The sequence below is a fragment of the Thalassophryne amazonica genome, chromosome 13, assembly GCF_902500255.1.
Source record: "Thalassophryne amazonica chromosome 13, fThaAma1.1, whole genome shotgun sequence".
Classification (NCBI taxonomy): domain Eukaryota; kingdom Metazoa; phylum Chordata; class Actinopteri; order Batrachoidiformes; family Batrachoididae; genus Thalassophryne; species Thalassophryne amazonica.
The window spans coordinates 84,840,979-84,855,336 of record NC_047115.1 but is presented as its reverse complement, the minus strand read 5'-3'; the positions used below and the strand labels follow the sequence as shown (position 1 = coordinate 84,855,336).

General features: G+C 41.3%; 1 protein-coding gene across 1 annotated transcript in view; it reads left to right on the top strand.

Annotated features, from left to right (window-relative positions):
* Positions 1-14,358, top strand: part of slc18a2 (solute carrier family 18 member 2) — a 204,763-nt gene that overhangs the window by 125,915 nt on the left and 64,490 nt on the right. The window contains exon 11 of the mRNA XM_034185176.1: positions 9,324-9,375. Coding sequence (XP_034041067.1) covers positions 9,324-9,375 — 52 coding nt within the window. The remainder of the gene's footprint in view (positions 1-9,323; positions 9,376-14,358) is intronic.

Below are 14,358 nucleotides of genomic sequence, written 5' to 3'. Positions count from 1 at the left end.
AGGGAGCCCTACCTCCTTTGCCCATCTGCTGTCTAGCAGATTCCCTTCTGACCCCGTGTCCACCAGTGCTCGGGCTTGAAGGGTTAAATCCCCGCTCAGGATTGTGACTGGGAGTCGTGTGGCAATTTGTGTGTGTCTCTCTTGAATGTCTTGACCCCCCCTTAGCCCAGTCTCTAAGGGTGAGTGTTGACGTTTTGGCCGTTTGGGGCAGTCTCTCTGTGTGTGCTCTGTTGAGCTGCAGAGAAAACGCTCTCCACGGATCAGCCTCCCCATTTTGGCCCTGTGCATTTCCCTAACAACGTCACCAGGGGGAGCTGTTGCCCCACAAAGCGCTGCGGCTGTGGAGCGTGGGGAGGGCGGCCCCTTTTCGAACCCGGAAGGGAGAGGGGCAGCGCGTATCCGGTCACGTCCTTCGCCTCGCTCCCGACGGCGTTCCTCTAACTGATTGTCTAATCGTATAACAAGATCAATAAGCCCGTCTAAATCCCGCGGTTCGTCCTTGGCCACCAGGAGCTCCTTCAAGACCAACGACAGTCCGTTTACGAAGGCGGCACGGAGGGCAGTGTTATTCCAGCCAGACCTCGCAGCCGCGATGCGGAAGTCGACTGCATAAACAGCTGCGCTCCGGCGCCCCTGTCTCATTGACAGCAGCACGGCTGAAGCGGTCTCTCCTCTATTTGGGTGATCGAACACTGTTCTGAACTCCCTCACAAACCCATCATATATCAGAAGGAGCCGTGAATTTTGCTCCCAAAGCGCTGTAGCCCAAGCGCGTGCCTTGCCGCGAAGCAGATTAATGACATAAGCTATCTTACTAGCATCAGTCGCGTACATGACGGGACGTTGTGCGAAGACGAGCGAACACTGCATAAGAAAGTCCGCGCACGTCTCCACACAACCTCCGTACGGCTCTGGAGGGCTTATGTATGCTTCCGGGGAAGGTGGGAGGGGTCGTTGAACGACCTGTGGAACGTCACTGTTACGCACAGGGTCGACAGGAGGGAGAGCCGCAGCAGTGCCCTGAGGGCGCGCTTCCACCTGCGCGGCGAGAGCCTCCACCCTGCGGTTAAGGAGGACGTTCTGCTCGGTCATTAAATCCAACCGAGCCGTGAAAGCGGTGAGGATCCGCTGCAACTCACCGATCATTCCTCCTGCGGACGCCTGTGCGCCCTGTTCTTCCATTGGCTGTTCAACAGCCGGTTGACGCCCCTCGGGATCCATGACGCTGGCCGAGATATCCTGTTGGGAAAGTGTCGGTACACGGACCCACAACAGGGGGCGCAAAGGAACAGACAATGGAGTAGGTCAAATAACAACACTTTACTGTTGTGAATGTGCACAACAAATACAACAGATTACAACAATAGATCAGAATCAATTCACAAAGGTGTCATGTGGGCAGGCTCGAAGATAGGAGACACCTGTCCAAAGCAGAACCGGAACCACACGATTTTCTCCACCACCAGACCCCGGGAATACTGGAGCCGCCAAGTCCCGAACTCCCAGGTGGCCACTGCCTCCGCGTGTCGGACCTGGTACTGCTGGCGAGGAACAAAAACACAATTAAAGGTGGGCGCGTTTGCACCCAGTAATCCGCACGGCAGGAAAGCTACCTCCACCTCTCGTTGGAAAAAAGGTCTGTTATCACTCACAAAAATCACAAAAGGTTACTGTCAAGCAGTCAGCTGAGAATATTACCTTCCAGGTAGAACGATATCTCGGCAAAGAGGTGGAGACGTCGTCCTGCTGATGTACCCCTGCTGATTGGTAACAGCTGTTGCAGGTGATGCGTGACAGCTGTCACCCTAGCTGCTCCTGTGAGGCGGCTGCGCCCTCTGGTGCCTGGAGCCCGCACTCCAGGCAGGGCGCCCTCTGGTGGTGGGCCAGCAGTACCTCCTCTTCTGGCGGCCCACACAACAACCACCCTTGAAAAATGTCAGCTACCTATTTTATAAACACTACCCAATCTAGAGCCCGTGGATCAAGCAAGAATGAGAAACATGCTAGTTCAACAGTAACACTGTTGAACTAGTAACACTGTTGAACACACTGTTTCACAAGAGCCTCCTCAGTTTTCCTGCATCAGGAGAATTTTTCTTTTGCCACTTTTACTTGAGAACTTTTAGTCAAGTAAAATTTTTAAAGGAGACTTTAACTTTTACAAAAGTAATTTTATGGTAAGTACTTTCACTCAAGTATCACTTTGAGGTACTTTATACAAGACTGTCTAATATCTATCTGTGGGGCAAATTTGGTGAGAAACCAAAAGCAGTTTTGATGTAATCCTTAAAAGCCTATATGAAATATGAAATTGATTCTGGATCCGGATTATACAATCATCAACTTCCAAACCAACGGTACATGTAGTTTCCCTCCATGAATTGTGGACCATTTGAAGGTCTTTTCTGGCTCTGTGTAGTGAATTTGGTCATATTTGCAGACTTTTCTGCCAAAGGTATTTGATCCATGATTGAAATGCAATCAGTGGGCGCACTGCTAATGTTACGGTCGAGGACCGGGTTGCGTGTTAGACCCAAATGCAGGAGCAATAAGGCAGACACAGGAGGTATAAACATGAGTTTATTGAACAAAATGAGGAACTGCGCAGTGGAAGAACAAAACCAGGAGGACCTTGACTGACGGGACAGATACTGAAAAAAGTGAAACACAGTGCACTTGGAGATGCCCAGATGTGTCAGTTTCTGGACCGGAATCTCCGGGATTATGTGGTTGAAGGCTGAGCTGAAGTCCAGGAAGAGCATCCTCACATAGCTCCCCTGGTGCTCCAGGTGGCTCAGTGCAGTGTGGAAAACTGTGGTGATAGCATCCTCTGTGGAGTGGTTTGCCCTGTAGGCAAACTGTTGGGGGTCCAGAGTGGGAGGCAGACAGGCTCTGATGTGCTGAGAGACCAATCTTTCAAAGCACTTCATGACCACAGGCGTAAGTGCAACAGACCTGTAGTCATTTATGGTCTCCACTGCTGACTTCTTTGGGACTGGAATGATGGTGGAGGATTTGAGGCAGAGTGGAATGATGGCCTGCGACAGGGACAGGTTGAAGATGCAGGTGAAAACTCTAGCCAGTTGGTCAGCACACGCTTTGAGTACATTTCCAGGTACACCATCGGGGCCAGCCACCTTCCTGGGGTTCACCGCCTTCAGCACATGTCTCACTTTGTGTTCCTGAAGTGTTAGCGTGCTAGTGCTGGAGGGTGGTGGGTGTGGAGTTGTTGCTGGTCTGTCTGCTTTGAAGCGGGCAAAGAAGCGGTTCAGCTCCTCTGCCAGCGAGGCGTCAGACCTAGCATTTCCTGGTTATATGATTTATTCCCTGTCACATCCTTCTGGGGTCATTTGCAGCAAAGTGGTCCTCTGTCTTTTGCTTGTAGGCCTCTCTGATGCCTCTTTTCAGATTGGACCTGGCCGCGCTGTACAGGGCCCTGTCCCCTGATTTAAAGGCGGTGTTGTGGCTTTTTAATAGGGACTGGACTGCACTGTTCATCCAGGGCTTCTGGTTTAGAAAAACCCTGACCCTTTTGTTCAATCAATCAATTTCAATCAATTTTATTTATATAGCGCCAAATCACAACAAACAGTTGCCCCAAGGCGCTTCATATTGCAAGGCAAAGCCATACAATAATTACAGAAAAACCCCAACTGTCAAAACGACCCCCTGTGAGCAAGCACTTGGCGACAGTGGAAAGGAAAAACTCCCTTTTAACAGGAAGAAACCTCCAGCAGAGCCAGGCTCAGGGAGGGGCAGTCTTCTGCTGGGACTGGTTGGGGCTGAGGGAGAGAACCAGGAAAAAGACATGCTGTGGAGGGGAGCAGAGATCAATCACTAATGATTAAATGCAGAGTGGTGCATACAGAGCAAAAAGAGAAAGAAACACTCAGTGCATCATGGGAACCCCCCAGCAGTCTAAGTCTATAGCAGCATAACTAAGGGATGGTTCAGGGTCACCTGATCCAGCCCTAACTATAAGCTTTAGCAAAAAGGAAAGTTTTAAGCCTAATCTTAAAAGTAGAGAGGGTGTCTGTCTCCCTGATCCGAATTGGGAGCTGGTTCCACAGGAGAGGAGCCTGAAAGCTGAAGGCTCTGCCTCCCATTCTACTCTTACAAACCCTAGGAACTACAAGTAAGCCTGCAGTCTGAGAGCGAAGCGCTCTATTGGGGTGATATGGTACTATGAGGTCCCTAAGATAAGATGGGACCTGATTATTCAAAACCTTATAAGTAAGAAGAAGAATTTTAAATTCTATTCTAGAATTAACAGGAAGCCAATGAAGAGAGGCCAATATGGGTGAGATATGCTCTCTCCTTCTAGTCCCCGTTAGTACTCTAGCTGCAGCATTTTGAATTAACTGAAGGCTTTTCAGGGAACTTTTAGGACAACCTGATAATAATGAATTACAATAGTCCAGCCTAGAGCAAATAAATGCATGAATTAGTTTTTCAGCATCACTCTGAGACAAGACCTTTCTAATTTTAGAAATATTGCGTAAATGCAAAAAAAGCAGTCCTACATATTTGTTTAATATGCGCTTTGAATGACATATCCTGATCAAAAATGACTCCAAGATTTCTCACAGTATTACTAGAGGTCAGGGTAATGCCATCCAGAGTAAGGATCTGGTTAGACACCATGTTTCTAAGATTTGTGGGGCCAAGTACAATAACTTCAGTTTTAACTTCAGTATAAAAGAACTTGTGGAGAGCTGGACATGTCCCTACTTGTCCTCTAACACTCTGAAACAGAGGTGTTCCTTTGTCTCGCTTCATCAGCGAATCGGTCATGACGCGCGAAGCCTCCGTGCGGCTTTCCATGACAAAATCTCTTGTAAGTACAATAACTTCAGTTTTATCTGAGTTTAAAAGCAGGAAATTAGAGGTCATCCATGTCTTTATATCTGTAAGACAAGCCTGCAGTTTAGCTAATTGGTGTGTGTCCTCTGGCTTCATGGATAGATAAAGCTGGGTATCATCTGCGTAACAATGAAAATTTAAGCAATGCCGTCTAATAATACTGCCTAAGGGAAGCATGTATAAAGTGAATAAAATTGGTCCTAGCACAGAACCTTGTGGAACTCCATAATTAACCTTAGTCTGTGAAGAAGATTCCCCATTTACATGAACAAATTGTAATCTATTAGATAAATATGATTCAAACCACCGCAGCGCAGTGCCTTTAATACCTATGGCATGCTCTAATCTCTGTAATAAAATTTTATGGTCAACAGTATCAAAAGCAGCACTGAGGTCTAACAGAACAAGCACAGAGATGTGGTAATCTCAGTACATTCACGACAGGAGAAATGCATTTCAAACACTCTGATCAGGACAACAGCATTAAACTCTAGTGCCTAAAACTCACATGAATATATTCTCTGGGTTTATAGACGTTGTTATTGTCTTTGCTTTTATTAAATTCCACGCATCTTAAACGTAGCAAGTAGCAACACAGATTATCTGGAATTTTGTGTTTGCAAGTTTTCAAGGTCTCTACTGCCATCTACTGGCCAGTAGTGTTCATGGCAGTATTCAAACTGAAGCTGGGCTGATATTTTCAATCACTGTACTCATTGTACGTTCAAAAACCACGTCAGGCTCGTGTTTCCAGAAGCAAAACATAAACAGAAGCTTTTTTTTTTTTCAACCTTAATTTACAAAAACTCTCAATGGGAGACATCAAAGTAAAAAACAAAAACAACAACAAAAAAACATTGAGAACCGCATTGATACGCTCTGATCGAGCTGCACGTTAACCGCTGCACATGGACAACACCATTAACATCGCAACATAAAACTATTTTTATATTGTGCCTAAAACTCTCATGAATATATTCTCTGGGTTTATAGATGTTGTTTTATGTAAACATGGGAGAATCACAGGCTGTCTCTCCATTATTTTCAATGGGAGCTGCTGTGAGCTACGCTCGCTTCCTGATCATGTCGTTCTGGGGGAAAGTGAAGTTTACTCTTTAAAGTCTTAATTAAGATATATGAAATTCGGTTTGCGTTTATTAAATTCCATACAGATTAAACGTAGCAGACATGGATTATTTGTTATAATTGTTTTAGCACGTTTTCAGGGTATCATGCATGCAGTTTCTTATTAACATAATGAAAAGCATATAAAAAATACATTTTTGTAGTATAATATTAATTTACAATTGTCATCATGTGGATTCTGTATATGTTGTTTGACTGCAGCGACTCTCTGGCGTGAAAGGGATTATGGGATATGTCAATAGGGCGAATGGCAGTGTTCTATTTATTTTGACACCGGTTATATCAGATGGTTATCTAATTACAACTTGGCTTTTTTTATGCCTTTTTTACAAATAAAAAAAATGGCATATTTACAAAAGCACATTTATCTGTAAACACCAGCACATGACACACCTCACATTAACTTGTTGGTTTACATAGAATGAATCATCCAATCAGTGTGACCAGAGGCAAATTTTACCCAGAATGCCATCTGTCTGAGTATGTTACAAAACTTCAGAATTAGGGCATTATTCAACATTAAAAGATATATGTTATATCTTAACTTTGCACAAATGACAGAATTGACATTAATGGAGTTATTCTATCAGTATTCATTTTATTTATACACCAAACCATAACTCAGCACTGCTTTATTTTCCAAGACCTCAGCCTGACAGCAGTACTGTGATTGGGTAGAGAGTTGAGCAATGTGGCTTCTCTCAGTGCTGGAAGCCATGTAGTAAACAGAAGCCTCCAGCAGGGGGTAGGATGCTCAAACACAGAAGTGCTGACCATGGAAATATAGACTGAATGGACGTGCGCACCTCAATCTATTAGTGTCGCTCAGGACAGGAAGGCACCATTACTAAGGGAGTAGATGTGCTGATCATCAATAATAAACTGACCGCTTTTTTTGCACTACTGTCGCTATTTCTTAACGGATTTTAATAAATGTAGGCTTGTTTTAAAGTCCTTTGAAAGCTCCTTCCAATGAACCTATGCATGTTTGAGTGAAAAAAAAAAAACTTTTATGTAAAATGTAGAAATTTGGGGAAATTATGACAAACTGTGATGCTTTTCTCACTCTATGTCGCTATTTGTTAACAGCTTTTAATAAAAGTAGGCTTGTTTTAAAGCCCTTTAATTGCTCTTTCTAATAAACCCATACATGACTGGGTAGAAAAAAAAATGTTTTATGTAAAGTCTGGAAATTTGTGGAATTTATTTACTGTGTTTTTTTTTTCCTGTCATCATAATTCTCAATGGATTTTTATAAATGAAGCCTTGTAAGTTGTATTCAAGCTGATTAAAAGCTCGGATAAAAAATCCTTATGTATTAAAATATAAATCTGAAGTATGCCTTGCCATTGTGGTCATTTACCTTGCTGATTTTTCCACTGTAATATTACTGCTAGTCTTTTAATGACAACAACATATATATATGATTTTTACTAGCATTTTATTACAAGTAGATATAAAGCCATTCACCATCCCTGGTTCTCAAGACCAGGCACCTAAGTGGCTCTACTCTACTCTTTTCTACTCTCCTATTTTACTCTTCCTTTTTAGATATTTAGATATGCCTTTATATACTAGCATAGTTCCACCTTACAATTGGAATATAATATATAAGATATACCTTACTGAATTTTCATATCATATTAAACAACTGCAAGTATATATATAAACATTTTTGTTTGTTTTGTTTATATGCATGTGAACGCAGATTAATGAAAAGAACTTATGGCTGAATAGTAATGGCCGCCGTGCGGCACGCCGCTAGTCACATGATGTCTATTACAGTCTCTATTTCCATGGTGCTGACTCATTGTTTGGGTCTGTTCTTGCTTTTGATACTTTCAGAAGCGATCATGGCGTTAAAACTCAAAATCAGTGTATTGGAGTCAATACTGGAATTTTATGGTTATCGGTTATCTGTAACTTCCGATACATTTTTGGGTGGTTTATTGTTTTAACTTTATCTAAGATAACTTTTTAGTTATCTGATTATCTGTTATCAAAGTTGATTTTTTTGGTTATCTGTGCCCACCACTGGTTACTTTGGTACAAAAAGTATTGACATTTATCCCAGTTGTTCTTCTCACAAACAAGTATTTATTTGCAGAACAAGTCACTGATGTTTAAACAAAACGGAGCAATCTGTGACTGAAGACGTTTTAGGTGCTGTAATCAATTAATCAAAAAGAGCACTTTATTTTGACAGCCACAATTTTAATACTTAATAGCGACAGCCTGCAATTATTATTATTATTTCTGAGTGGACTGGTTTATGGACTGAGGAGGATTATGGATGTGGTGAGGGAGGACATGCAGGTGGTTATTTATGTTTATGAATTTTTGATGAGTGGAAGTTAGCTTTGAGTTAACATGCATCCTTGAAACGTGTTTTAAATAACTCTAAAGGTGTTATCAGGTTGCAAAAACAGCATTTTTAGTTTTAGAAGTGTTTATTCCTCACTAATGTTTACATAATATATGACAACGAGATTAAATTTATACACAAACAAAACAGAATTTGCAGCTAGCTACCAGCCTATGGCATCACGTCCGCTAAATGTCTTGTAAATGACTTCAGAGGTGTTATTAGGTTACAAAAACAGTGTTTTCAGTTTTAGGAGTGTTTATTTCTTCCTAGCTTTTTCAAATTATATCTGAAACATGTTATGTAAACACATAAATTAAGTGTTTTTAGAGTGAGCTGCCACTGATGTCATGGTGCCATTCTACTCTGATTGGTTGTCACCTCCACCATTTAAAAAAAAACATGGAACAGATTGGAACAGAATGTGACCTTTTGACCTCTTAAAATAGGTCAAGCTTAGCCATCCCTGAACTTGCCCAAGGTCTGTACCCTAAGAATGTTCCGTGTGAGTTTGAAGACCCTGGCAGTCACAGGACTGGATTTATGCTGAGCACTGACAGACAGAAGGACAGACGGACGGAAAGTCTTTGCAATACCTGAAGGCCATATTTGATGGCCTCGGGTAATGCATGAATGGTTCGAACTGAATGGAAAGAACTGTGTCCCAGTGAAGTACAGTCTGGTCCTTAATCAGTAAGCAGTTCTGTGTTGGTGCATTTTATTGGCCCAGAGTCAAGTGACCAAACAGAACAACATAAAATTATAAACATTCGATGTGACCTCAGTGAAGCTCAAGATTTTCTAATTTCCCAAGAAGAAAACAGTTGGTTTGACTGATGCTAATCTGTGTCCAAAAAATGCTTAATTTTCTGATTTTTGTTCAAAGTTTTTGTTAAGCAGGTAATATCTACAAGCAGATGTGACTACTTTTTCTTTCTATCCCTTGCAGATGGCTTTGTGCTCTCATTGGAATGATGATGGTTGGACTTAGCGTCATATGTGTAAGTATGAGGAAGACGTGCACCACTGCTAGTGTTAAAAAATAAAATATAACTCAATGATAAAATGCCCTCGGCCGTATGAGCATAAAAATAGGAAACAGAATGTGACCTTTTGACCTCTTAAAATAGGTCAAGGTTAGGCGTCTTTGAATTTGTCCAAGGTCTGTGTCCCAAGAATGTTCCCTGTGAATTTGAATACCCTGGTAGTAATAGGAATGGAGTTATGCTGAGTGTGCAGAAAGAATGTGACCTTTTGACCTCTTAAAATAGGTCAAGGTTAGGTGTCTTTGAATTTGTCCAAGGTCTGTGTCCCAAGAATGTTCCCTGTGAATTTGAAGACTCTGGCCATAATAGGACTGGACGTATGCTAAACACAGATGAATGGACGCAAAGTCTTCGCAATACCCGATGGTCATATTTTGGCCCCCAGTAATAAATACAAATCTACATGAATACAAATCATACAAACCAGCAAAATTACATTACACTAAATTAAAACCAGAGTTGTTGTCGGCCATAAAAAAAACAAATGTGTTTTAAGTTTGGACTTATAATATTGAACAGAGGTGAACGTTATAATATCAGCAGAGAGATAATTCCACAAGGTAAAGGATCTACAACCTGTTGACGTCTGTTTAACTCCAGGAACACAAAGTAAACATGGGTTTCTGAGTTCACAGGGGAGAAGATGGAGCAAAAACTTCATTAAGTTCTGTACGATAAGAGGATGCATAACCGTTCACAGCCTTTCAAGTTAATATATCTTAAAATCTGTTCTCACATTCACAGGAAACCAGTGATGGGAGGCCAGCACTGGTCTGATCATATCTCCTAGTTATAAGCAGGACTCTAGCAGCCATATGTTGGTGTCTAATCAATGTTACATGAATGAAAATGAGCCGTCTTTACCACCTCTCTTACATTATATGCAAGTCAAAAGACAACAATGAATCAAAAGTCACCTCAAAATTGTTAACACTTTTGCCATAATGAATAACACACTTGTCCAGTGATCAGCAATCAACTCAGTTTTCTCTGGATTCAAAAATCTATTGTAAACATCCAGCTCTTAACTAGTCAGACAAGCTTCCAATGTGAAAATATGAGATATTACCCACACAAACAGCCATGTACAGCTGCAGGACACCAACAGTGAGTATTTGAACACCCTGCGATTTTGCAAGTTCTCCCACTTAGAAATCATGGAGGGCTCTGAAATTTTCATCTTAGGTGCATGTCATCTGTGAGAGACAAAATGCCCCCCCCAAAAAATCCGGAAATCACAATGTATTATTTTTTAATAATTTATTTGCATGTTACTGCTGCAAATAAGTATTTGAACACCTGCCAATCAGCAGAAATGCTATCCCTCAAAGACCTGTTAGTCCGCCTCTAAAAAGTCCACCTCCACTCCACTTATTATTCCAAATTAGAAGCACCTATTTGAAGTCGTTAGCTGCATAAAGACATCTGTCCACCCCAAACAATCAGTAAGACTCCAGCTACTAACATGGCTAAGACCAAAGAGCTGTCCAAAGACACCAGAGACAAAATTGTAGACCTCCACAAGGCTGGTAAGGGCTACGGGGCAATTGCCAAGCAGCTTGGAGAAAAAAGATCAACTGTTGGAGCAATTATTAGAAAATGGAAGAAGCTAAACATGACTGTCAATCTCCCTCGGACTGAGGCTCCATGCACGATCCCACCTCGTGGAGTATTAATGATCCTAAGAAAAGTGAGGAATCAGCCCAGAACTGCACAGGAGGAGCTGGTCAATGACCTGAAGAGAGCTGGCACCACTGTTTCCAAGGTTACTATGGGTAATACACTAAGACATCATGGGTTAAAATCATGCATGGAACGGAACGTTCCCCTGCTTAAATCAGCACACGTCCCGGCCCTTCTTAAGTTTGCCCGTAACCATTTGGATGATCCAGAGGAGTCATGGGAGAACGTTATGTGATCAGATGAGACCAAAATAGAAATTTTTGGTCTTAATTCCACTCACCGTGTTTGGAGGAAGAAGAATGCTGAGTACCATCCCAAAAACACCGTCCCTACTGTGAAGCATGGGTGTGGAAGCATCATGCTTTGGGGGTGTTTTTCTGCACATGGGACAGGACGACTGCACTGTATTAAGGAGAGGGTGACGGGGTCATGTATTGCGAGATTTTGGGGAACAACCTCCTTCCCTCAGTTAGAGCATTGAAGATGGGTCATGGATGGGTCTTCCAACATGACAATGACCCGAAGCACACAGCCAGGATAACCAAGGAGTGGCTCCGTAAGAAGCATATCAAGGTTCTGGAGTGGCCTAGCCAGTCTCCAGACCTAAACCCGATAGAAAATCTTTGGAGGGAGCTCAAACTCTGTGTTTCTCAGCGACAGCCCAGTAATCTGGTTGATCTAGAGAAGATCTGTGTGGAGGAATGGGCTAAAATCCCTGCTGCAGTGTGTGCAAACCTGGTGAAAAACTACAGGAAACGTTGATCTCTGTAATTGCAAACAAAGCTACTGTACCAAATATTAACATTGATTTTCACAGGTGTTCAAATACTTATTTGCAGCAGTAACATACAAATAAATTATTTAAAAAAAATCATACATTGTGATTTCCAGATTTTTTTTTTTTTTTTTAGATTATGTCTCTCACAGTGTGAATGCACCTAAGATGAAAATTTCAGACCCCTCCATGATTTCTAAGTGGGAGAACTTGCAAAATCACAGGGTGCTCAAATACTTATTTTCCTCACTATATGTATATGTACAGTAAAACACGCATACATAATGGATTCAGGTGGCCTAGCAAATTTTGTCCGCTATAATCAAAATCCATAATATGTATAAAATCGGCAAAATTCTTTATATGCAGGCATGCGTATAACTGGTACTCATAGTGCTTGTGCATGCTAATACCAAATAATGCACAGCAGAAAACATAAGGGAAGTGCTCCATAAGAGGAAAGCAATGACAGATTGTAGGAAAAGTTTTTCCCTCTGCTGTGCATCAATGATTTTTTTGCACATACAAGCACAATGAGTACCAGTTATGTGCACCCTTGTTTATACAAAACAGACAAACTGCGCTACACGTATGTAAATGATCTGTTACAGTCAGGAGGTGCTGAACGATCTACGGGAAATTCTGAATTGGGACCTGCCTCATTTAATGACTGGGTCAAAACTTTGAAACAAATAAACGCCTGCCTTAAATAAGCAGACATTATTTGTATTAAAAACATTACATTTGGAGGAGTCTGCTGTGGAGTAGTGCCTTAAAACCAAAGGTAAGGTGTACAAGATTCCTCCATGAATTGCTGGTCATTTGACTGTCTTCTTTTGACTCTGTGTTGTAAAGTTGGCCATATTTGTATATTTGCATATTTTCCGCAAAATGTATTTGGTCTATTTTCGAAATGAAATCAGCGTACGCACTCATTGGTGCTAGTCTTCCATTTTATGACTGTTTTCTATCAAATTCAAAATTAATATCCCATTATTTCCATTTTATATATATATATATATATATATATATATATATATATATATATATATATATATATATAAAACGGGGGAAAACAAAAGTAATGAGCACCATTTCCTGAATGAAACCGAAGCGGACAAACTAGTTACACAACCCGTGATTGGTCAGAAATCGAAGTTCGGCTCTAATGAAGCAGTTGGACACTTCGAACACAGAGTCAAGACGTCAGCTTCATGTGCCGCATGCGTTTCAGTACGGAATTTGGATTTTACTTTCTTTGTTGTAATCAAAGGTAAACAGTGGTGGGCACAGCTAACCAAAAAGTTAGATTCGATAACCAGTAATCTGCAAACTGAAAAGTTAACTGTTATAATGCTAAACCGATAAAAAAATTCTCATAAGTTACAGCTAACCACTAACTTTTAGTCTTGACTCCAGTACACTGGCATCTACTGACAAGCCAGCTTTGAGTTTAAGCACTGCCAATGCTTCTGAGTAAAATCAAAGGCGATCACAAACCCAACATGAACAACGAGTCAGAGCTTCTGTCTTTGTGCGCCCTGCCCACTGTTGTAAGGAAATGTCATGTACTTTCAACATGGAACAGCATAGGCCTGTGGCAGAAGACGTCAAAAGCAAGGCAGCTTTCACTTATGGTTTGATTTATAAGCAAAACTAATTCCAGACAGTTTATTGACATTAATGTCACCTGTCGTTTTTACAAAGTGAAAATATCACGCATATCTTTTAGTTTTAAAGTAATGCACTAATTCTGAAGGTTTGAGCTTTAACACACACAGATGCCAAAAGCAATTATGGAAAAATGGATCCTCCTCTCATCACTGGTTGGTTAGTTTATTTATTTGTAAAAACCAACACACAAGTTGCTGTAACGTGTGTTGGTTTTTACAAATAAATGTGTATTTGTAACTATGTTATTTTTTTCATTTGTAAAAAAAGGCATTTGCAAAACTGAAAATTCTGTTTTAAAGTGTGATTCATTGCAATGAATAGTGACCATGTGATTGTTGGTCGCTATTCAAACTTCCATCCAGTAGATGGCAGTGTTTTATGCATTTTGACTCAGCATTCTATGCATTTTGACCCAAATATATATAGATATGGTACTATAGTAGAGAAGACTGAATCTTCGACTGGACTGGGTTGCTTGACGTGAGGACGTTTCACTTCTAATCGCAGAAGCTTCCTCAGCTAATAGAGAAGACTGAATCTTCGACTGGACTGGGTTGCTTGACGCGAGGACGTTTCACTTCTAATCGCAGAAGCTTCCTCAGCTAAAATTGTTGCTGTGGTAGTCTGACTTTTGTCTTGACTCTTGTAGAGAATGACTGAAGAATGTTATGGTACTACCATAAAAAATTGACAATTACCACTGTATACAACTTTTCTTGTCATCAAAGGTACACTTTTTACTTAAAAAAAAAAATCACTTTCTAAGGTTATATCTTGTTCAGATATAACTGTAAACACTGATTTAT